The sequence below is a fragment of the Orcinus orca genome, chromosome 5 (genome assembly GCF_937001465.1).
Source record: "Orcinus orca chromosome 5, mOrcOrc1.1, whole genome shotgun sequence".
NCBI classification, from domain to species: Eukaryota; Metazoa; Chordata; class Mammalia; order Artiodactyla; family Delphinidae; genus Orcinus; species Orcinus orca.
This window is the reverse complement of record NC_064563.1, coordinates 93,315,398-93,341,845: the sequence shown is the minus strand read 5'-3', so window position 1 is coordinate 93,341,845 and position 26,448 is coordinate 93,315,398. Positions and strand designations below refer to the sequence as shown.

General features: G+C 39.5%; 1 protein-coding gene across 1 annotated transcript in view; it reads right to left on the bottom strand.

The window, feature by feature from the left end:
- MORC1 (MORC family CW-type zinc finger 1) overlaps positions 1–26,448 on the bottom strand; it is a 352,246-nt gene that overhangs the window by 169,822 nt on the left and 155,976 nt on the right. Inside the window, exons 7-9 of the mRNA XM_033432194.2 lie at positions 9,929–12,256; positions 6,450–6,503; positions 2,228–2,262 (exon numbers count right to left, since the gene is read on the bottom strand). Coding sequence (XP_033288085.1) covers positions 2,228–2,262; positions 6,450–6,503; positions 9,929–10,059 — 220 coding nt within the window. The 5' untranslated portion in view covers positions 10,060–12,256. The remainder of the gene's footprint in view (positions 1–2,227; positions 2,263–6,449; positions 6,504–9,928; positions 12,257–26,448) is intronic.

Here is a 26,448-nt window from a genome sequence, read left to right as displayed (position 1 = left end):
CATAGTGTGTGAATTCTGATCACAGTTGTTGTACTTTCTGTGATTCCAGATAATTCTTCTCAACCCTTCGACCCTTCAATAATATGTGTGCGCTGAATGAAATTCAGCTCGAATCTTTTCTCCTTCCTCCACTGCTCGGACCACTGCCTTTGTTCAAATCCTCATAAAATCTTGTGTAGATCATGCATAGCCCCACTTCCCTGCTATCGTTCTTTCACACTTCTACAGACCATCTACAAACCATCCTGTATGCTCTTGCTAGAGTATCTTTCTTTAAAAAGAAAAGAGCACAAAAAAAAAAAAAAAAAAAAAAGAAAAGAGCACATTTCTATTGAATAATTTGCAACTGACATTGCTCAAAACTCTTTAATGGTTCACTGGCTACAGAAAAAGAAACAAACAAAAAATCTTAGTATGGTATTCAAGGTGCTCATCCATTTGGCTCTAACACTTAGCTCTAGTCAACCAAGCCCCATCATTGTCTCCTGGATGCTTTTTCTCCAAATATATACATGGCTCACTGCCTAATGTCATTTAGGTCTTTGCTGGTATATCACCTATTTAGAGCAACTTTCCATGAGCACCACGTGAAAAATAGTACATCTTTCCCATTCCTCTCTGTTCTCTTAACCCACTATGTTTTGTTTTGTTTTGTTTCTTTTTAGCACTTATCGTGACCTGGTATATTATTTATTTGTTCACTTCTTTATTGTCTATCTTTCCTCATTAGAATGCATGTTCCATGAGAACACAGGCTTAATCAAACACTTTACTCATTGCTCTATCCCCAGCACCTAGAAAAACTGCTTGGCTCATTCATAATAGATACCCAGTCAACTGTTATTGAATAAATGAGTGAGTCTCTGAACTAGTCTACCTCCATTCTTTTTTTCACAATAATTCCTCAGACAGGACTATTCTTTTCTTCCTACACTACCTGACAAAAATCACATCCATATTTCAAGCCCTGGCTCTTTAATATGGGGTGTTCTTTCTCTGTGTTCCCACCATGCTTTGAGTCTCTCCTAGGCAAGAGATGCTTATTCTCTTTCACTCTTATATAATTGGATATATATATGGAAAGACCACCCTTTCTCCACTACCGGCATTTCCTTCTATGCAGAATGGAGTTCAATCAGTAGTAGTAAAGGGGCCCTTCTCTGTACCTTGACCATTTTTTCCCTGAAGCAGTGAGCTCACTCATCTGACTAGTAATTTGGGGAAAAGTAACTTAAGAAGGTTCTGCTCAGGTCTCTCCTGTTCCCTCTGAGAGCAAGCTGCCTGCAGAGAGCATGACTCCACTAGGTGGGCGAGTGCCTGATGCTCTCCCACACTAAGCTCCACACTCCAACCTAGCATTTATCAGCAATGAAGATTGACTCTCTTATTTGATGTCTCAAACTTCTCAGAACCTGGGAGTAGAAAGGGAAGAAGAGTGTCATTTATTATGTTTCTTCAAATCTCTCAAGATGTCCATGTCTCTCTTCCTCGTGAACCAGAAGAACCCACCTAGCACAAAATCTTAAAACATTTAGAAAACTGAATTGAACTGAGTTGCTTTTTAAATAACGATAAGACTTTATATCATTGACCACATTCTCTGGCCTGTGACCAACAGCCAATATTTACAGGAAAGCTGATAGAATCTGGGTTGGGGATCAGTTTTAACACAGTAGGCGTTTCTCCAGGTAGTGTTAACTACAGGACTGGATCACAAAACCTAACTTCCTCTGCATCATATTCAGTGAAATGAACTACTAAGTGCAAAAAATACTTGGTGACTGGAAATGAAGTCAGTAAAGAAAACATGCTTGGTTTGAATTTCATAGCCTTCAAACATTCATACTACACGTTCACTTACACACTTTAAAACTGTGATATGTTGGGAATGATGTATACTTAATTATGAATAACCATTAAGTTAATATGCATTTTAAAATGAAACTGTTTTCTCGTGGCAGACAAACTGACTGCTCCAAATCACTGATGCTTTCACAAAACCCTGGAAGATCTAATTTTGTAAATGAGTCCTCTAACAAGTGAACAATTTCACTCAAAGAGTATATTGTTCTCAACCTGGCTCCCCACGGGGTCACTGAACTCACAAAGCACTTAGATTACATTAAAAATCTATAGAATGTGGTTTGATTTTCATGAAATAAAAGAAAATCAAAATAAGTACAGGCTTTTCCATTAGAAGAAAAAAGGAGAAAGAAAATCTGCTCACCTGAAAACACATCAAGTCTTGCAGCCCCTGCATCTCTGAAAACAATATAAAAATACTGCTTCAGTATGAAATTGTATTTTTAAAAATTACATTAATCTGAATTGCTCATGTGACATATGATCTACTGTCAGATAGCAAACAATGGAGAAATCTGCTTAAATTGCTTTAAAAACACTAAAATGTTTCACCCTGCATTTGTAGACTAAGACCTATGATCACTCGTAATTTGAGAATATTACAAAGCCTAAAAGTCAGAAATTTAAAAGAAGAGATGGAATTTAGTGGTAGTTACACAAGAAGCTCAAGAAAATGGATATGAACATTAAAAAAAATGGTTGGAGAATAATCCAGAAGTCATATGAAGACTTTCATGATATATTTTAGTACAAAAAGAAAAAGAAAATTACTAAGTACTGTGTACCATATAATCACATTTTTAAAGAACATATATGATATTCATGTGCATATCTGTATTGATTTCTGAAAGAAATCAAATGTTAACAGTGATTTTCTCTAGGTCAGAGGTTGACCATCTATGGTCTATGGGCCCACCAACTGTTTTTGTGAATAAAGTTATGGGAACACAACCATGACCGTTTATTTACATATTGTCATATACCTATTGCTTATAGTCTGTCTGCCTTCACACTACAATAGTAGAGTTGGGTAGTTTCAACAGAGAACACATGGTCTACAAAGGTGAAAATATTTAATATTTGGTCTTGCACAGAGAAGTATGCTGGACACCCCCACACACAAATGATGAGGTTACTGGTGCCTTTTCTTTTTTTCTTATTTTCTTAGTTTTCTACAATTCACAGATATTATTTATGTATTTTCTTAAATTACTTTTTAAAGTAGAAACTTTAAAAGGAAAGGAGAAAGAGCCGGAAGATCCTGGTTTCCACATGAAGGCTGTGAGAGAAAGGAGAAGGGCAATGAGGGCTTAGCTGACGAGGAAGTGGGTATGTTGAGGGAAGGAAGAGTCTAGAAGGAAGCTCAGAATAATAACAACCAGTGGGACTCTGGTGGGAAAATCTGAGTGTCTCCCAAAATTTCCATCAGTCCTGACCCAAAACTACCCCAGATAAATTGGAGTAGGTACAATGTACCTGTTCTACAAAGTTGGCCGCTTAGCTCCTTCCTCTAGCCAACTGCTGCTTCTAAGTGCCTCCTCTAAAGAAATTCTGGGGTTACCACTGTCATTTCTTGGTCATTATCCATGTGACAAATAAATATTAAACTTTCCCTTCTAATCCTTACCACAGACCCGTGACACATAGGTATCATTATCTCCATTGTATAATTACACGTTATACAAAGTACCATGTATACAATAATTGCTCAATAAATGCCACTGTACTGAACCGTTTTTTTCATAGAAACAGTTTCTTCATAGAAAAATTCCATGGGATGAGACAAAGAACAGTCATTTACCTTTACGGCATATTAAGACATTTCATAATAAGCTTTGTACTTGAGCCCAGGTACTTTCTCTCTGAAATGTGTTGTATCAGGAAGAGTCCCCTAACAATTCCTTCCTATCCTGTCACTTTTTTCCTCCTCTTTCCACAACATTCTTTTAATACCTTCCAGTTCTGATTTTGACAACTCCAGGAAATCATCAAAATCTTGAATACAATGATATAAAATAACGTCTTAGAGTAACACAGGGACTTTATGAAGACCTCTGTAAGACCAAGCAAGCATCTCACGTAAGTCTGTTAAATAGCTTCATTTGCTGTCAATTACTAGCATCTAAGCAGCGGTGACAAACTTCAGTGTGCCCTGAAGACAGAGGAGCTGAAGAGTTCAGGCTGGCCATGGGGAACACTGGGAATGGCAAAGCTGAAAACACAGGCTGGTCCCAAGAGTGCACCTGCTACACACCTGATCCCGTTGAGGAAGGCAGCCTCAAGGTTGGTACGTCTAATCTTTAAAAAAACATTAAAAAAGCATGGGATCCAGATTCTTTTATGTGGCACCTCATGTTTCTCAAACTTTACAAACAATTCCTTCTTTTCTTTTTTATAAATATTGTGCAAACTTTCAGTATGAGTCAAAGAAACATGAGACAGGCTGGACTTGTTCGGGGGCTGCCTGTTTACAAATGCTGCTTGAAGAATTGCTTGATTGATCACATTTCCCTCACTCCCCTGAGTCTGCAGTCAATCTTTCTTTGCTAATCACCCTCTCTACTCCATAAACCGTTCCCACTGTTCTATTTCTTCTACATTCTGATTTTACTTGCCCTCCTTTGTTGAAATGAGTGAAACAACTTTATAGGAGAAAAGACAGTAGGCAAAAGAGACAGATGTGTTCTTTCACAGTTACAGATGTCAAGTTGCTGGAAATGGACACTGAGTAGGACAGAGGACTAATGGATACAGGAGGAGCCTTGCTTCAAAGCTTTGGGCAGAAGCAAACAGTAGAAACCCTGAATTCCTGCAGAGACTAACCATGAACATTCATGTGTAGTAGCCCCATCTCTGTTAGCTCCACCTAAGTTGCATTCACAGCTCTTCTGACCAAGCAAATTTCTTTTTCTCCTCTCCCCTCCCTTTTTGTGATGACGGTGATTCCATTAGTCCTGCAGAGTTTCATATAAAGAGGAGCTAGGGACTTTTTACTTAGCATTGAGCATGGCTGTGCAGGAAGTTCTAGATGGCTGGTTAAATGACTACACCCTGTGGTCACACTCAGTCACCTCCCTTCAAAGGCCAGAAGCGAGAGGAAAATGCAAAATGCTGTAATACAGTCATCAATCAGTGGCAGGGAATTTAGATCTCCCCACTGAGATCCCTTATCTAACAACCGCATACTACTCCCTGGGTGGACTTTGCTTTCTGCAGAAAAGGTGACAAAATCTTCTGTTACAGGCAAATACAAATATAAAAAAATCAAATGCCATATTCAGTGAGCTGAAAAACTGACTCCTTCACAAACACACTATTGAGCAGGTCTTAAATTGTTAAAGAGATTTCCTTAAACATCAATACCTTTGTCAGAGACAGTAAAATGGGGCAAGGGAGTTCTGTAGCCAGACAGCCTGAATTTGAATTCTAGCTCTACCAAATATTAACTGTATCTCCTTGAATAGGTCATCTAACCTCTCTGTGCATCAATTTCTACATCTGGGGAATTCAAATAATGATTCCCAGGTCAAAGTGTTGTAGTCAAGAATAATGAGTTAATACCTCTACATGAAGAGCTTAGAACAGGATCTGATACACAGCAGGGTATCAACAACACTTAGCTCTTTTCTCCTTAACTATGCAATTCACTTTGATGCAGACTTCAGTAAATGCCCAAATCCAAACCTAAATTCTCAATACATAGTATACATTGATACATAATTCAAATAAAATCCAAATGATTATCTGCTATTACATGGTTATAACACAAAAACAGATGTCCAGATGAATGGATAAAGGAGACGTGGCACATATATACAATGGAATATTACTCAGCCATAAAAAGAAACGAAACTGAGTTATTTGTAGTGAGATGGATGGACCTAGAGCCTGTCATACAGAGTGTAGTAAGTCAGAAAGAGAAAAACAAATACCGTATGCTAACACATATATATGGAATCTAAGAAAAAAAAAAAAAGGTCATGAAGAACCTAGGGGCAAGACGGGAATAAAGACACAGACCTACCAGAGAATGGACTTGAGGATATGCGGAGGGGGAAGGGTAAGCTGGGACAAAGTGAGAGAGTAGCATGGACATATATACACTACCAAACGTAAGGTAGATAGCTAGTGGGAAGCAGCCGCATAGCACAGGGATATCAGCTCGGTGCTTTGTCACTGCCTGGAGGAGTGTGATAGGGAGGGTGGGAGAGAGGGAGACACAAGAGGGAAGAGATATGGGAACATATGTATATGTATAACTGATTCACTTTGTTATAAAGCAGAAAGTAACACACCACTGTAAAGCAATTATACTCCAATAAAGATGTAAAAAAAAAAACCAACAGATGTCCAATTTACCTGCACTTCAAGTATGATCATAAATACAAACTGAATAAAGATGAACAATTCCTCCTTTCATCTGTTCTTTTTCCTATAATACCTTGATTTTATAGGAAATCAAGTCACAAAGCATTCCAAGTGGGGAAATGACAACGTATTTTCATCTCTTAATATGACTAGACTTTATTAATGTTATAAAATGCCTTTGTCCCTTTGAATAACCTTTGTTTACACGTAATCCTTACCTTGCATTGTCCAGCAATTCAGCCAGTGCTCCAAAAAGGAAACTGTGAGTGGTGCTGATGAAGAAATAGAGGGAAAACCAAAGTTAAACCAACTCTGTAATCAATGTAAAAGGTTCAAGACACGTTCAGACAATGTTCTCCAGTTCTAGGCAGATAATCAATTACGGAGTTATTCTAGAAACTACTTTCTCAGCATGGTCAAGATTCTGAAGTACATGACAAAGCCAGGGCTAAGAACACTATTGCCAAAATATCCTGTCTACTCCTAATGAAACAAAGACTTCAAGGACCTGACTGTACTTAAAGCAAATTTTGACATTTTAAAATTGCTTGATAAGCATTTACTCAAGTTTTCTTAGAGAATGTTTCATTAAAGCTGTATTATTTAAGGCCAAATTACTTCTGAAAAACCTTGATCAAAATCCAGGCTCACTGAAAGACCTTAAGACTCCATCTGCAGACACAGGCACTGGCAGGGGACCCTGTTTGCACCACTAATCTACACTTTTCTGTGCAATCTTTTCACCTTGGACAACCCTGATCCTTAAATAATCTCACAGATTACCAGTGGTCACTCTCCCCTGCATCCCTCTTGCCAAGTCCTGGGCAATAGAACACACTAGATAGCCATCCTTATTTATACTTTGAAGGCTGAATGTTCCTCTGGGGTGTTATCAAGCCACCTTCAGGGTCCCACACTTGCTTTTCATTTGTTGTTGTGGATATTTCAATCAGCAACCTTATCGCAGCATTAAAGTAAGATTCAGTAGGCAATTTTCTTTTTATATTTAGTAAACAGGTAGCAGAAGCAAGAGAGACCCACTTATCAAAAAACATCTGCTCATTTGTACAGGAGGAAGGATAATCTGCAATGTCTCAGTGACTCCAAATACCTCAGGCCACAGGATGGTATGTTAGCTAAAAATTTATTTTAAAAAAATATATACATATATCTATTTTTGGAATTTTAAACTATAAACACATGCTGATGAGGGGTCTCTTGACTCCAGTCAGCTTTCAAATTCGTCATCAGAATAAACCTACTATGCTTCCAATGAAGAGACAAGTTTGTGAACCACTATCCTAATTGCTTAGTACACCATTCAACTCTTAATTATACCCTACAGTAGAACTAACTCCTTTAATGGCAGACATCAGATGTCTCTGATTTCTGAGCTTAGCTGCTCTTATAAAATAGTTGCATTTTAATAAATATTCACCATTCGTGAAAAAAAGCATAAACCTACTAAATGCAATTATTGCAAAAATGTGTCCTTCACTCAAAAGAAAGTTAGTACTTAAAAATCTAGAACAGAGCAAAAGAAAAGTGTCGGTGACATGCTTTACAAAAGCAGCACTTCAAACCACAAGCCTTTCTAAACAATCCTTCAGGAAAGTAACTGCAATCATTCTGATCCCCCCACCAAAAATGCCATATAAGCTTCTGTACCGTTTCACTTGAGATTTTTACTGACTGCCTGCTACGTGCCAATGTGCGCAGACATGTTCTTTACACTTTGCGGGCTCAAGTTAGTGGGGGATATGAAAAATACACAAGTAAACAAACATATAAAGATGAAAACACAGATTATGATTCAATGCTACTAAGAAAGAGGTATGGGGAAGAGTAACTGGTGAGGAAGGGAAAGCCTTTCTTCACAGAAGACATAAGCTGAACCCTGAAAGATGAGAGCTCAGTCCCTTGCAGAACTGGAGTGAAAATGCTCCAGCAAGAGCAGGAGGTGCAAAGACCTTGAAGCAGAAAAGAGCCAAGCAGGCCAGTCTGCTCTGGCTATGGTAAAACGGGGAGATCACAGCAAGACATGGGATGGCCAGGTCGTGCAGTGCTTCCTACTCCATGGTTAGGAGCTCATACTTGGTCCCCATGCAACTGGAAACCACTGTCATGTCTTAAGAAAAGTGACACACCTTGGGGCTTCCCTGGTGACTCAGTGGTTAAGAATCCGCCTGCCAACGCAGGGGACACGGGTTCGAGCCCTGGTCCGGGAAGATCCCACATGCCGCGGAGCAACTAGGTCCGTGAGCCACAACTACTGAGCCCACATGCCACAACTACTGAAGCCCGTGCGCCTAGAGCCCGTGCTCCGCAACAAGAGAAGCCACCGCAATGAGAAGCCTGCACACCACAACGAAGAGTAGCCCCAGCTCACCGCAACTAGAGAAAGCCCGCGCGCAGCAACGAAGACCCAACGCAGTCAAAAATAAAAATAAATAAATAAATAATATTAAAAAGAAAAAAAAAGAAGAGTGACACATCTGGTTTAAGTTTTTAAAAGCTCACTCTGGCAGCTTTTAGGAAAACGGATCATAGGGGAGCAAGAAGGGGAAGCAGAGAACCTAGTTTAGAGGCTATGAGAAATCCAGAGGGGAGATGGCAGTAGAGATGAGGAGAAATGGATGAATTTGAGACACAGAGGTGGCATGAAGAGGACTTGATGATTGATGGATTGGATGTGGGGGTGAAGCAAAGGAGGAATAAAAAATCACTTCTGTTTTTACTGAGGCCAGTCTCAGATAAGAATTTTATCTCTGGGAGCTGAGACTATGCCAATTTGTATCTGATTTTGTTGCTGTGGCTTCACGCTGCTGTCACTTTTGTTGTTAAGTTACCAGACCACCAACTGATAATGGGGTAGTATGGTGGGGGGGGAGGTTGGGGAGCAATAGCTATAGAAACTATGCAAAACTGAGGCTGAGGAACTTTTCTAAGATAAAATTCACAGTCTTTCCAGCACTCAGCTTATAATTTTTCAACTTGCTCAAAATTGCTATTTCTTCATTTGTCTTCTACCTGTTAACTTTTAACTACTTGTACCATCCTTTCCAGCTTGAAATCATTCTCCATGATAACAAGATAAAACTAAGTATCTGCTGAATATTGCCTGTTTGTTTTATTCTGTTGTCTGTAAAAATTACACTGTTTTCCCCAAGCAGCAAGGCCAGGCTTCTTTACATTTCCATTTCTGTGGTTTCAAATCTGCTGCATCCTTTCTATCAATCGGTACTTTCAGTAAATACAAATTACTAAAAGGTTCCAAAAACTCAACATACCACTGTGAATTACACAGCACTCACTGCTATGCTTTGCTCTGTTGGAAATAACAGATGGACAAGAAAACCTCTGTCACCTGCCTCTGCAACCTGAATATTCAATATAACACCTAAAGAGTAGCCAAAGGGGCTACTGGCCTGACAGAAGAAACAGTGCCCTAGTAATAACTAAAATGTGAGATTCCTATCCTCATAGAGGTTACATTTTCAGAAAGACTCAGGATGCAACAGCGGCTGGAATCGATAAATACAAATTACTCTTTGGAGGGCAACTTTAATCTTTAAAATGTCAGTGTGTTAGGGAGAGAAATCATTAGAGATAGGCCAGGATGGTAGAATGAGGAGATGGACAAACGTCTCCATTGTGTGGACAGGCTCTCCCGTTCCGGCTACGCCAGGGTACTCACGAGTTGGCGTGGATGAAGTCCAGATTCAGCTGGGCCCGCCGCAGAGCGGTATACTTGTCGTCCATGGCCTGGAACGCGACCCGCGCGGCCCTCGGGCACCCAGACGACAGACCCAGCAGCCTTTCGCCCATCTCCACGCCCACGTCCACGTCCACGCCCACGCCCACGCCCACGCCCTTGCGCAGACACCTGGCTCGGCGAGCACGCGCTCTCCCTGGTGGCCGGAGCGCGAAGCTCACCCTGCGCTGTGGGCCCGAGTGTCTGGCAAGTTAAGTCTGGTCCTGATCTTGGATGCACCTGGTGATAAGGCATCTGGGCTAGGCTCCTCTTCCCGAATTGAGGTTTACGTAACCTTACTAAACACTCTTTTCTATCATTCCCCAACTGGAAAATGGAGCCCAGGGCTGGGGCTAGAATTCGATCAGAAATGATCGCACACACACATACACAAACACACAGAATGGGAAGAATCTGGGAGGCGAGGTCGGTAAGGGAGCTGGGGACGGTAGGGAAGGAAAATGGATAGTTTCCCTTTTGCGGTTGTTACACAGCAGAGGTCAAGGCCCTTTGTGTTCTCACCCCAGCACTTACCCGTGTCCCTTGGGTTGTGTTTTCTCCAGTTGAAGGAAAGAAAGAAGAAAAGCGGTCAGCCAGAGAGAGAAAGGAAGGATGAACTAAAGGCAATCAGAACAGAATGTGAAGGTTTGTGTTCCGTGAGAACCTTTTTCTCCTGTCAGCTGCCATTCAATTGTTTGATGTGCTGGCGCGATTCAAAGAATAGACATTCTGTATTGTTCCAAAAGACAGAATTGGGCAAGTGGAAAGTGGAAAGAGGGGGATTGGGGATAAATATAAGGAAGGGCTGTGTATGCCAGCTGTCCAAAAGGGGATACAAAGCACTGAGTCACCAAAACCTGAGCTGAAACAAGATTTGTCAAGGATGTGTTATGGAAAGGTGCTGGCTGGGATGACAAATTAGTAGGCCTAGTTGACCTCTAAGTGTTCAAACTCATTCATTCTAAGGCACTATGACTTGCAAATAAGGTAGTTCAATAGTACTCAGCAGATGTTTTATATGAGAGTTTTAAAATCAGAAACAAGCATCTATGGAATAAAGAAGTTGGACTAGATGTGTTTGTGATTTCCAGGCATTACACAAGCAATGAGGCTCACAAAAAAAAAGAAAAACAATGTCAGTTTTGGGGTACTCATTCTACTTCCAAAGAAAGAAGTTTATCTGTTACTACATTTGTGAGACTCAGTAGAGGAAGAGAGAATCTGAATGGCAACCCAAGCGCACATGGTGCTCTAATTTGAAAACCGGTAGTAAGCACAAACATTTCAAATAATTTTCCTGATTGCATTTTTGTTTTAACAGTGGCTATGATGGTGTTTTGATAGCAAAATTCTCTTTACTAAGCAACGTGAGCTATCTTTCCAATCTTTCCTTTCATAGAACTTCAATGAAAGTATGATATTTTATTTTCATTTTATGGGTCAGAAAAGCTTGACAAGCCTCCTCTGGATTTATTTTATTACCCTCAATTTCCAGCTGCTACCTCAAAGAAATTTACTTTTGGGAGGGCACCAGAGCCACTAGCCTATAATTAGTAATGGGCTGTAATACCTAATTTCTACCAGAGGGAAGGGTGTGATTATCACAGAAGCACTCCGTCTAATAATCTGAGCAGAGCCCTCCTACAGTAAGTGGGCAGTCCCAAAGCACTAGACATTTCCGGTTGGCCTGGATGACAGACACGCAGGGGGGATCTATTAGATGGTGCTGAAAAAGAGCCCTGAGGTCATTGTGCACAACCCACCAAAAGCCTTTTTCCCCATTTCAACTCTGCTTTGCCACTCTGCTGTCATAAAGGCAATTCGTTTCCTCTTTAACGTATACTTTTGGGATTGCCTGTCTCAGCCACCCCCCTCAGCCCTGCCTCAGTATTCATTTTAACATTGCTTCATGATAAAAATACTAGGGGAATAACAGGGAGGAGAAATCTAAAACGAGAACATCATCTGCTTATCTTATGGTTGATCCTGATGTTGAGAACAGTCAATTTGGGATATGAGACTCTTCAGCTCTTCCTAACCAAACATTTCAGCTTTGCAACATTCATGTACTAGTCACAAATGGCGGCTCAAATTTTTCAAACTCCACTTTCCCCCTTTCCTTTAACTTTGTATGAACCAACATTTCATTACTCTACACAAACATGTTTAAACACAAAACAAAGTTTATAAACATAAAAAACGGACACTTGTACCTTCCAACCATGCACAACGGTGTGCCATCTCCTAAGAACTATAAGAAGTGACATCGTCCTAAGATAATAAACACAGAAAACAAATGCTATTAAGGTGATAATGTTGAAAGAGGCCAATAACCCTCAATCGATAATAATGAAATGTCTCTGAAAGCACCTCACACCATTATGGCTCATTTTCTTGCTTTTGTGTGAACCTAGTCAGTGTGTTTTCATCTCTTCCAATCCACTCCAGGTTAGACAATGGTGGGGTTTTCATTATAGAAATTCTGTTACCCATATAATTGACCATCTTTATATTCCCAAATATTCAGCACTGTGATAAGCATCCCTGGAGACGGTGGAAAATATGAGGTCCAAAACTTGCTCAAAGAATAGTGATGGTATTAAATGAGTTAGAAAATATGGTATTCACTCTGGGTTGGCTAACCTACCAGCCATTTTCCCAACTCTCCTCTTTCTACTATCAAAGCTGAAGACTTACTTTTCTAGACTCCCCTGCAGCAAAGGTGGCCATCTGACTTAGTACTCTTGAATAAGATAAAAGCAGAAATGTGTTGAGTGGTTTCTAGAAAACCACTAGATAAAAGGCACAGTCGTGGCTGGTTCTACCTCCCTTCTTTCTTGTTTCTGCTTTAAATACAGGTGCAATTACAGGATATTGAGGTGTCTTTTGCATCCATGAGGGAAAGTCAAGAGAATTGCAGGAAGCAGTCCCAAACATTCTTGAATTACTAAACCAAAGCCAGAAGTCACTCACCTCCAGAGTTTTCATTATGAAACAAAACTTTATTGGTTTAAGTAATTATAATTGGATTTTCTTTTAGTTGTAGCCAAAACTGTTCTTAACCAATAGAAATAAAGACAAAGCATAATGCCAGAAAGCACCAGAAGCATACTTTCTTTCCATCACTGGGCATCAGCAGAAGATTATTTGTTATGAACTGTGATTTATAAGTCTTTTCTTGACAGAAGTGGTAAATGTCAGTAGAGAGGAAGACACTTGCAGGAGCCATTAGAACAAAGAGAGAGAGGAAGAGGCAAGACATGTGTGTGTATACAGAATATCATAACTAGAGTTGTTAGACTAAAGCACAGGAAGAGACAGTGTTGGCCAGATAAGGGAGGAGAGCATTAAAGAGAAGTTGGAGTGTCGGGGTGAAATTTATGTTTAGAGTGATGTATAATTTTGAGCCATTATTGGCTCATGCAGTGAATCAGTCATTCATTTGGTGAGAGCCAGCTCCATGGTAGGTTCCAAGAATATAAAAATACAAATATCACGTTTCTGGTTACAGTTTAATAGAGGCAGAGTGTATCAGGTTTCAATGTAGGAAACAGAAACACCAAGTAATATGATGCAGGGAAATGGATATTGACAAAATCCATGGAAGAGATGGTAGGGCTCGAGTCAGGGGCCCACCACAGGACAGCTGAATTCAGCCTCACACCATGAAGCTTCAGAACAGAGGGCAGCAGTCTCCTGATGCCACTGTCGCAACTGCCTCCAGCTACACGTGAGGGCGGTTTCCATGTACAGGAATGCTGAGGCTGGCCACCGCCTCTGCGCAATCACATCCCACGTCCTGCCTAGTAGCAGCAAAACAAGACAAAATCTAAGTATAGTTTCTAGTGTTTCAGTCTCTCTAACTGGAGGGATTAGAGAGAAGGTGCTTGGAGACTAAGGGAAATGATGCACAGTTTCCACCACACTGATGGACTTTTAAAGCCTCCATTCGTGCATGAAGGTGTTACAGGTCCTGTGAGAGAAGTTTGGGTTCCAAGGAGGGAGGTGGGTTAGGAGAGATTTCAAAGAAGCGATGGCACTTGACCAGTGCCTTGAAAGATGATCTTATACTTGTTGGGTGAACAGAATCAGGACTGGCATTTTCGGTAGAGTGCTCAGTTGAAAAAAGGAAAAATGTGAAGCTACACAGACATTCAATGGGCAGCTCACTGTGTCTGGAGTGAGGGGCACAAAGTGGGGCAGGAGAGGAGGGGGGTGCAAGCTTCAAGAGGACTGGGAAGGAAGTGGGAGTCAGGTCATGGTGGACCCTGAATGCTGTACTGAAGAATTTGGAGTGGATCTTGCGGGGGCTGGAAACCAGAGTCAGGCCTCCAGCAATGGAGGGCTATGAATGAATTTGGGCTTTGTAAGGATTGCTCTGGCTGCACGTGAGTACTAGGCTGGAGGAGTTCAAGCCCGGAAGCAGGAAGGCTAGTTAGCAGAGTGTTGTAGTAGAAAGTGAGAAATAGCCTCCTGAGTTGGGGAGAATTTGATACTATGTGGGAAAGAGATGAACTGGATGCCCTGATAGTTTAGGTAGCCATAAAGGTCATCTCTGGAAGACTTGCAATAAAGTGGAGAAGAAACCGCGGAAATGAGGACTGGAGCGGTGCCCATGGAGAGAAAGAGATGAATAAGAAAGGTCGATATTAGGAAAACCTGGGAGTGGGCATTCCTCAATGGGACCACAAGATACTAGTAAACGCAAGGAGAAAATACAAGTTTGGTTGGCTTAACTTAGTCCTTCAGGGGTCTGAGGGAAGCAGGAAAGAAAGAAAGGGCAAAAGTTACTCCATGGTTTTAAGCTTGAAGTCCTGGGGAGATGGTCTTGCCATTGACAGTATTGGGTAAGGCACCCCAAATTATCAGTTTGAAAGGTAGAAGAGAATGAGTTCATTTTTGTCACATTAGGATTTCGCATGAAACAAACAGCACATCCAAGTAGAGTATTGTCTTACACTTTAAATAAATATGTGGTTTTCCCGTCTTCAATGGAGTTAGCTAACAACAGGTTGTCATTTTTCAACAAAATGTAATTTTGTGTTATGGAAAATATTAGTGAAGTTATTGAGCCTTGTGTGCCTCTGAAGTCAGAGGCTGAGAAGTTCGTGGGAATGGGAGAAGCTGGTTAAAGATACCAGGAAGAAAAGAGACACACTCAGGTGAATGTATGGGGAAATGCGAATTTTGTGGCTATGAGTTAATATTTGTCAAGACTGATCAAAAAAAATCTGCAAATAAATTTTCCCTCCTGAACCCCCGTTTACATACGGATGTCTAATTTGTGAATTGAGGCTGTATATCAACTCAATAGGCTGCCTAGAATTATACAATAGCCTCACCCTGAGAAGTCAAGACAGTGTTTTTTATAATTGTATTTCCTGGGATTTGTCCATTTAAAAATGAAGGGGAAATAATGTGTCCAGATCCCTCTCAAACTTGTTCCATCTTCTTTCAACAAAACCCTTTTATCTATAAAACAGAAATAGAGTTACAGATATAGAAAAAAAACTTATGGTTACCAGGGGGTAAGGGAGAGGGGAGGGATAAATGAGAGATTGAGATTAATATATGCACACTACTGTATATGAAATAGATAACTAATAAGGACCTACTTTATAGCACAGGGAACTCTACTCAATACTCTGTAATGGCCTATATGGAAAAAGAATCTAAAAAAGAGTGGATATATGTATATGTATAACTGATTCACTTTGCTGTACACCTGAAACACAACATTGTAAATCAACTATGCACCAATAAAAATTAAAAAGAAAGAAAAAAATCATTGCAAATAGCCAAACTTAGTGCATTATTAGAATGCAAAGTGATAAAACAACACACATTGATCTTTGGGGCACTCTGTAATGAGTCTTTTTTAAAGTTCAAAGGTGGAAAAAACCTCACACATGTAAGTAAGACTCGTACCCTGACCTTTGAGAACAGCAGTTACAGACGTGTAATGAATCACTGACAATTCAAAGGGAGAGGTAAGCACATTTTTCCTGCTGTGGCAAAAAGAACCACCTCTTAAAATTTCTTATCTAACTCAAATTGCAGACCTTTGAAATGAAACAAATTGTCCTGTATGTTCTCCAATGGACAATTTTCAGTCTGGGGACCTTTCTTACCCATAATTGTATTGTCTCCCCCCCCACCCCCGCCCAAGAACATACCACAATAACATCCAGGAAATGCCTGGTATATTTCAGAAACTTAAATAAACTTTTGTTTTTAATATAAAATTTGCTGACTATTTTTACTATTATCATATCCCTCCCATATCAAATCACCAAACTTCTGTTATTTGAGGTATGCTCAAAGAATGTTGTAATGAAAAACAAGTTTTTAGAGCAGGGACAAATTTTGTCTACAATCAAAACTGCACAGCCGTTTTAGAATAGTTTTTGGTTTTATTTTACTGTTGAACTTCAATTATCTTTGTTCTACCATAAATAGAACAAAAAAGTAATGCAAAAAATCCAACATGTAAAAGAAGAAATGAGCCTGTGATGTGATATAAGGGCTCATCTATCATCAGCCTAACACTCTACCATCTTGTTATTTGTAGCCTGATATTTCCTCAACAAGGTGTGAAGCCTTTCATTTCACAGATACTGCTGGGTGAAATCATATGGTGTGGCAAAGAGGAATTACTGAATGTGGGCTGAATGTGGAAGTAACTAGTTTCAAGGTTCCCAGTTCAAACACTGATGCCATCCTGCTCTTCTGGCTCAGAGGTATTTTCTCGATATCCCTACCTTGGATGGGGACTGGAGCGCCGTCCAGAAGAGGCAACTTGCTCTTACACCTTATCCCAGTGATATGGTTAATGATGGAGCGTCTTCCTGGGTGTGGTGACTGATAACACATAATGCTATTGGAAAACATCTAATCAACAAAAAATGCCAACAGACTTTGATATGAAGTATGCACGTGGGGATTGAGAGTTCATAACATCTCTCGAGTTTCCAAATTCCACACCTTTTCACCCCAAATCATTCAGTTTGAGTGTGGCACAGGGAGGTTGGGGGTGGGAAGTGAGTCATTGGTTTAGAGCCTGAATCCTTTTCACAGTGGCTTCCTGACTTTGTATCAGTTTCTGTAACATGCTTCTCTCCACCACTCTTTCTTTGGGGGCGCTATTTCTTTCTCTTTAACTTTCTCACTTGTTCCTCCCCATTCCTAGGAAAAGCACTCTCTACCCTCTGATCACTAACCACCGAATTGGTCAATTGGGTTGTCTCTATTCAGAACATCACTTCCTGCCAAAGCTAATCACCCTATCATTTAAGGGGCCCCCATCCCTAGGTAGTCTCTCACCACTGAAAAGTCATATTTGCAGTGGATATCACCACTCCAAAAGTGGTATTTCCTTTTTTCTTGTACCTAACTCTTATAGATAAAAATCCCCATAATACCGGAGGTGATAAGTAATTATTATTATCAACTTTCCACTGGCAGGATCTTCCCCCACAAAGAAGCTTGCCATCATAGGCTGAGGAGTTTGAGGGACTGGGCTCATTAGACTTGGCTGGATTTATTAAATATTGCCTCACATTATTTTATAACTTAGGTATTCAAAAGTTTCTTCAAGGCAGCTATGTGTATGATAAAATAGTATATAGTTGATCATTTACCCACCCCCTCTTCTGTCTTTCACTTTCCCCTAGAGCACAAACATACCCCAAACTCTGTCATGGTCTTGTCTTTATAACCGTATCTCAATCAGACCATAAAATACCTTTGTTTAATTATCTTAGACTGAGTCCTAATGCTTATTCTTTCTGTGTTTGTAGTCTCTTCCTTTTTCTCATCCTCCTTTTCAGGATTACCCCTCCATTCTTATCCCCACCTAAAGTTCTCTTCTTTGTGGCATCATAATTCTCATCTAGAGGAACTAAAGGATTAATCCTGAGCAGAAAGTCTGATGGTGACAGTAGAGAATATGACATCTCTCTGACCTAAAGGGGACTGGGACATTGAAAGCCATTATATCTCTATTAAAAGTTAAATCTCTATTCCTTATAGTAACCCTCTGTATGGGGATAATCACAATTCCAGGAGCCTTGGAACCTGCACTAAATTTGATTTTCTAGTTCCAAAGGATAATATTCTCAGGATTGCTTGAGAACTATATTACAGTGGATAACAAAAAATGACTATAATAATGCATTTAATGCCTATTATATGACCAGGAATAAACCATATAATCTGGTTTTAGGGCTCATGAGAAATTTATGAATTCTATCTGAATAGCCTGTTAAAAATGAAACCAGTGCTGCCATGGTACAAAGGCCTCTTTCCAAGCTCCCTAATTCACTCTTGCCCATTTATACCTGTCCCAATACAGTTTGCTTCCATGGAAAAGAAATGTATCCATCAACCTGGTGGTCAACCTCAATGGGAACAGGAACTAAAATTTTACATTAGCCTCAACATGTTGACCCAGAGATATAAATAATTCAACAATTTTTAAATTCCTAGGATGGAATCTGAATCAGCAAAGACAGAAAGAGAGGCTTGTGAGAGAGCATTTCTTCTCTTTCTCAAACCTCTCTTTTACTGAAGACAGAAAAACAATTTCACCATGGAAAACATCATCAGCTGACAGAGTCTCAGGGGGACTCTTCCTCCATCCACTATTTTTGGTTAACTTTCCAAATACTCCTATTCCTTATGGACAAACAAGAGTTGGGAAAAGCAAAACTACCCAAGTTTGAAGGTTTTTCTCTTTGCTAACTTGTTATGGAGTGAACTATATCCCCCCCAAACTTTATGTATTCATATGTTGAATACCTAGCCCCCAGTATCTAAGAATGTGACTGTATTTGGAGATAGGGCCTTTGAAGAGGTAATTAAGTTAAAGTGAGAATGTTAGGGTGTGCTCTAATTCAGTCTGATTGCTGTCCTTGTAAGAAGAGGAGACTAGGACAAGGACACCAGGGATGTGTGCGTGCACAGAGGGAAAGCCATGTGAAGAGGCAGCAAGAGGGAGGCTAAAGAAAAGCTGAAACGAAGGGTCTCAGAGGAAAGCAAGTCTGTCGACACCTTGATCTTGGATTTACAGCCTCCAGAACAGTGAGAAATAAATTTCCTTTGCTTATGCCACCCATTCTGTGGTATTTGCTATGGCAGCTCTAGCTGCCATATTACATGCCCTAGCTGTAATATGCTCTAGCATATTACAAACTAATACCCGCCACCCAACAACAATTAATGGGAAGCAATTTCTACCATTCTTATGCAGCCACTGTGCCAACAAATGTTCTCCTTTTAACCTCTTGCCCCTTCCAACCCAGGACTCAAGATTTTCTGTTTATGCTCCCCAATCTGCCTCCCCACCCATGGCGTTTCACTTTCAAATGCCCTCATCCATAACCTCCTATATCTTAACTCCCCCATCTTTTCCTCAAGGAACAAGGCATTTCAAGCAATACTTTAAATCCTTTAAAGCTATTCCTTTCCCTGGAAAATCCAGCTGTTGTTTCAATACGCTAGACCGAAACACATGCCCTTACATTTTGATCCTGAGTAAGTCACACTGGTAAGGGCTCAATTACAGGTTGCAGCAGAGAAAAAAAAGCATCATAAAATGATAGAACAGCCTTTACTTCAGATCTACACTAGATTATCAAGTTTATCTTCTGAGATTACCAGAACCATGGGAACAGATTGCTTCCCTATGAAACTAATACTAATGCTCACAGAGCCACCTGCAGAGAAAAATCTAGCCCCATTCACTACTGCAGTGATTCTCAAGAAATGCTTTCTTTGCTTTTAGTTTAGTGGAGCATGGAAGACGTAGCAAATGACAGACTGTGTTTTGATAGTGAGCCAATTGGGCAAGGTCCCTTGATAGTTCTGTGCTCCGTAAACTAGCTAGCACATTGCTGACGCTCAATAAATGTCACATATCATCAACTATCAATTATTCAGTGTATAATGAGGAAAATGCCTTGGCATGCATTATCTCAAAGCTTAATCAAGAAGTTGTGTGATTCTGACACCATATCATAAAACAGATTGGTATTTTTACTTAAACTGCTAGACTGTATACATTTGTATTGATGACACGTCTTTAAATTACTCCAATTTGTTTATGGTGACAACCAGTAGAAATCACTGAAATTATTGAACATCAATAACATAGAGGATTGCTTAGGTACAATATTCCCAGATGTTATTGTGATAGCCTCAAATGACAGCTGACTAATGTATTGTGTCCATTTGAGCACCTTGATCTATACCCATCCTCTTTCCTTTCCTGGAATTTTCTTCCTCCCTCAACTGTATTTGTCCTCACGAAAAAATCCAGTTGGCCTCACTGGGAGACTTTCCCTGAAATGATCTTCTCCCACACAAGAAACAATGTTTGACATATCTTTATAACTCTAGTACTTGGAACAATGTATATGGAATGTGTTCAAAATAGATGGATTCTGAAAAGTGCCTAGATCATAGGAAGTGCCCAGTAAATAGGTGAGTGAAGGAACACCTGAAGGATAAATCTGTAAATTCCCCATTGTCTGTCTTCATACTGCTCTATAGTGGGTGTCCAGATTAACAAATAAATGGGAAAGAGGGAGGCGGAGGAACCCCGCACAATAGGGGTAGCCTAGATCTCAAGATGACAATGAGCCTGGACAGTGGGGAGCTCTCCCCTCCTCCCCAAACCAGGAAGGATCAGCCCAATCTTTCAAAGACCCTGAACCACCTACATCTAGTAAAAGAGAAGTCTATTAGGCAAGTCCTTAAACGTCACCAAACCACATTAAACCGAACGCATCTTAAGCTGTAGCAAGTTTTAAAATCTGTAGAAGTCACACTGAAAATGAATACAAAAGCAGAATACTTTTCTCCAACATTTTAGCTAATATCACCAAATGAATCCAGCTCCTGCTATTAATATATGAAGGGAGGGGGTACATGCCCCCATGTGCTGACAACAGCATTGAAAAGTCAATAGTTATGATGGCAAGAGGGAATATAGTGTACTTAAGTGGAGGGAAAAGGTTAAAGAAAGACTATACCTTCTATTCGCCTACAACAGGGCTTTGTTTTCCTCACAAATGGAGAAAAAAAACAAAAGCTCCAGCTTCCAAGGCAAAACAATATTCTACATAGTAATTCAAAAATAGTTTCTGCGTTCTACCAACTGAGCCTGAATCTGACTTCTTGTGCCTCACTCAACAGCTACTTTCTGCCCATAGGACAGACTACAGAAACTTTCATTCAATCTTGGGATATAGTTGCTGTGTCATTCTCTGCCTAAATGTAAAACAAAACCATGAGTGTAATGGGCTATTCCCTCAGTCCTAGGAGGGAAATGGTACCTCTAAGAGGTTTGACCTGATAATAATGACATGACATGATAATAATGACATGTTAATACTCTCTCTTAGAGTACAAACTATAACAAACCCATTTGCAGTCAAATCAGTTTAAAACTGACCCCTTTACCAGGTGCTATGGTAAAATTTTGTTCTCAGGTAGTAACTCTTTGAGAATCTCAAATAACTTCACAAAACTGAGTGCTATCACCAGCTTATTTTCAATAGGTTGAATGCTGCTGAAAGCTCAGTACAATGTTTATAAGGGATAGTACCCTCTCCTTCAACACGTTGACTAACCTTCCACCTTTTCATGATGCTGATGATGTCATTGAATCATGCTAGGCTGTACCATGCTCCCCATCACTTCTTATCAGAATTTTATACATGAGCATTGCATTCTACAAAGCTTTGCAATTTGTTGGGTCTGATTGCATTTGTAGCATGACTCAGAGCAGAAACTAAATTGAGTTTGCTCCTTGGTAGAATAAAATTTTCTTTATTTTCTTGTTAAAAAAATTTTTTTTATAGTATTAGATCTGATTTCACACATTTTTCTTCTAACATTTATATTTCACTGATATGGAAGAGGCCATGGGATATTACCAAGGTCTATCAGACCATATTAAAGTAATAATTTCTAAATATAAAGCATCAAAGTTGTAAACAGACTCCATTGGTGAGTTTCATTAATTCATGCCACTTGATATTTCTGTTTTTCAAATACAGATATTCCAGTTTCATTTCCAAGAGCATTTCTATGTCTTTATAATTAAGATTACCAATTTTTATGGATCTAGCTTTTTTCTTTCATAGATCATAAGAAGAGACAAGTTATAGGGAACACTTCAAAAACCAAAGCTTAACATAAAAACAAAACAGCTACACTTTAGTTCTGTTTTTTTGTTTTGTTTTGTTTTGCTGCCAGTAGGATAAGGCTGTATATTGATAGACTAGTGCAGGAAAATGCTGACTCAGCTTAACGCAGTTCAATTTAATTTGAATCAGTTGATTCAATTAAGTTCAAAGTTCAGTCATGTTTACTGAGGTCTATTATATGAAGCTATTGTATGAAAGGTCCTGTGCTAGGTGCTGAAGGCATACAAATAGGAGTAAGATGCAGCACCAGCCTTCAAGAAGCGTGTAATCTACTCAGGAACATTGAAATGTACATACATAACCATAATACAGGGAGTGATGGCCTATGTACTAAGGATACGCAAATGTAAGAAAGAGCAGCCAAATCTGATTTGGGGGGATCAGAGATGGCTTCATTCACCAGGAGGGACAAGATTTTCTGGCCCATGAAGGATCAAATACCTTTACTTCCCTTGCGAACCTGAGTTGCTGAGGCCACCTTCACCTGTGGGCCAAATTGGGGTCACATTCACCTTAATTTGTTTCATTTCACTGGCTTTTGCCTCTAAGCACAGGCAGCGCTCTACTTCTGCTTCAAAGTTTCACCCTGTAATTTCTGGACACTCCTTCAACAAGTTATTAAATCTCTCTGAGCCTCAGTTTACCCATCTGTAAAATGATGATACCTTCACCATAAAATTGTCACTAGGATTCAATGAGACTGTATATATAATTTATGGAAGAATTATTATTACTTTACACTTGCATTATACACTTCAGCCAAAATAACTAATGACCCATTTTGTGAAAGAAGTGAAAGAGATAGGATGCAGCCCTGCTCCCATCCCTCCTCCAGACAAGGCTCATTTTAGGTGTCAAAAGTTGAAGAATGATGGAAAGAAGAGAAGAAGAGGGAAAGATGAATTTCTCCTTTGGTTCTATAAACTTTAAATAACAAGAAAGTACTTTCCCTTTGGTTTTCTTGAGGTTCTTCTAGTCTATCACACAGGTGCCTATTTATACCACTCCATCAAGTAATAAACAAGGAGGCTTACAGAAATGTGGCAGTAGCTGTTGCACCAACAAAATCTTTTCTAGATGGACACATGGGATAGGCTGCCAAGACTCTGCTGTGCTTATTTCCAGATACCTGTCTTCCCAAGCCCTCCATCAGTAATTGGAAGCACAGCTCCCAGCTAGGTAGATCCAGGTTTCTAAACACTCTAAGATTCAAAGGTAAACATCCAGAAAGTCATCTCCTACCACTTTTCTATCCCTACACTTTACTTGTTACGTATTGCATAAATTTGATGAGACTGGCTAAAAGATGCATAGTTTCTGTTACAAATAAACTGTATGATGATGAAATTATTCATTTAACTGTTAATCATGCCACTGAAAAAGGGAATTCTTTGAAAAATAAAAAAAGTGTTCTGATTGTATTCATTATACACTTTTGTTGGAAACAAGCAAATTTTACCACTCAGTTAAACATTCCTTTGTTTTTAATTAAACTTTTTATTTTTAGATCTATAGAAGCATTTGCACTTGTAAGAAATAATACAGAGAAATCCCATGTGACCTTCACTGAGCTTCCCCCAGTGGTAATGTTTTGCAAAACGATAATGCAGTGCAGTATCACAACCAGGATGTTGACATTGATATATCTACTAATCCTATTCAGATTTCCTCAGTCTTATATGTAGTCATTTGTGTGTGTGTGTGTGTGTGTATGTAAGAGAGATGGAGAGAGGTGTATTTAGTTCTATGCAATTTTATCATGTTTTGTGTGTGCGTGTGTTAGTTTCAAGTGTAGGGCAAAGTGATTCAGTTATACATATACATATATCCATTCTTTTTCAAATTCTTTTCCCATATAGGTTATTACAGAATATTGAGTATAGTTCCCTGTGCTATACAGTAGGTCCTTGTTGATTATCTATTTTATATATAGTGGTGGGTATATGTTAATCCCAAACTCCTAATTTATCCCTCCTCCCCACCTTTCCCTTTGGTAACCATAAATTTGTTCTGGGGGACTTCCCTGGCGGTCCAGTGGTTAAGATTTCACCTTCCAATGCAGGGGGTACAGGTTTGATCCCTGGTCAGGGAGCTAAGATCCCACATGCCAAAACATAAAACAGAAGCAATATTGTAACAAATTCAATAAAGACTTTAAAAATGGTCCACATCAAAAAAAAAATCTTTAAAAACATTTGTTTTCGAAGTCTGTGAGTCTGTTTCTGTTTTGTAAATCAGTTAATTTGTATCACTTATATGTGGAATCTAAGAAGATGATACAATTGTATCATGTTTATGTTCACAAATCCACCACCAGTCAAGATACAGAAGAGTTCCACCACCACAAGAGTCCCTTGTATTGCCCTTTTATAACCACACCCAACCGCCTCCATTCCTAATCCCTAATAAATACTAAAACGTTCTTCATCTATAATTTTGTCATGTCAAGAAGGTTATATAAATGGAATCATACAGGAAGTAACCAGTTGAGATTGGCTATTTTTACTCATCATAATTCCCTAGAGATTCATCCAAGTTGTTGTGTCTATTGATAGTTTTTATTATATTATTATTGTTGAGTAGTAAGCCATGGTATAGATCTGTTAAGGACATCTGGGTTGTTTCCAGTTTTTGCCTATTACTAATAAAGCTGCTGTGAACGTTCTTATACAGGTTTCCGTAAGAACACAATTTTTTTTTTCTTTTTTTTTTTTTGCAGTACGCAGGCCTCTCACTGTTGTGGCCTCTCCCGTTGCAGAGCACAGGCTCCAGACGCGCAGGCTCAGCGGCCATGGTTCACGGGCCCAGCCGCTCCGTGGCATGTGGGATCTTCCCGGACCGGGGCACGAACCCGTGTCCCCTGCATCGGCAGGCGGGCTCCCAACCACTGCGCCACCAGGGAAGCCCCACAAGTTTTTATTTCACTGAGATAAATCCCTAGTGGTGCAGTTGCTGGGTTGTATGGTTAGTTGTATGCTCAGATTTGTAAGAAACTGCCAAACTGTTTTCCAAAGTGACTGTACCATTTTCTATCCCCACAGCGATGTGTAAGTGATCCAGTTTTTTCACCTTTTTTGTTTTGTTGTGGTATGTTTTTTAACATTACATTAGTCTGGTAAAATTAGTGAATAAACACACAGCCCATATAAGAACAGCCTGTAAAAAGTCAGTTCAAAAAGTCCAAAGGGTAAAAAGGTAGGAGTTATATAAAAAGGCCATCTCATGCATGCAGCAGCCTCTCTGAATTGTCTCAGCTCATAGGGCCTCCAGGTATGCAGCAAATGCTTCATATTCCTGGAAAGTACCCCATATGCCCTAAAGCTTTGCTCAGTCTAAATTAAAATAAATAAATCTTTTCTTTCCAAAACAGGATCATGGCCTATAAAATGCTTCAAGTGGCCCTGTGTTCAACACTGCTTATAGGTAAGAGCCTATTTCTTTTTTTTTTTTACCATGTCTTTTACAACTGTTAGGTTGATTGATAACCCCTTTTGACTTTTTAAAGAAATGAACAAACATGTTTTGTTCATAGACCAATTCTAAAGCATTGGGGAAACCAAACTACTATGTCATGCTGTGGATTTGGACATGTTAGTGTTAATTGTATGCACAATCATTCTATTCCTAATTATGTATTAACACGCTATTGTTGCTAAGAAGTCTATTTAACTGCTACCTCCAAAGAAGTGCTCTTTGAACAAAGAAAAATTTTCAATGTCTTTTATAAACTGTAATACTTACATGATACAATTATGTGGAAACCTCAAGGGACTTTGAGAGTGTGAATTCATTAACCTTTTAGGCAAGCTGTAGCTCAGAGAAGTGCTGAAGGCACCAAAGGCCAGATGATTTGCTGCCAAAGTGACCCAGTAACTCAGTGGCTTATATCTGAATTGAACTGAGAGGTCATTTTGTATCCAAAACTGCAAATACTTATAAAGATGTAAATTATTTTCATGCTTAAATCTTTATAATTTATAAATACTTCTGATGAAGGTGCTTAAATCATAATAAATTTCTAATTTTATGATAAGCTTGAGACCCAAGCAAAAGAAATATGTATTTCGCTTGAGATACACACACAGATAGATATAGATATATATTTAGAGTATGAATCTAGAAATGTGTGTACACATATATATGTGTGTATATGATTAGCCCTGTATTCCTAAGCATATGAATAATTTTAACAAAGAGCTTTAATCATCTGTATTGCACTTTGCATTTAGGACATGTTTAAACAAATGATTT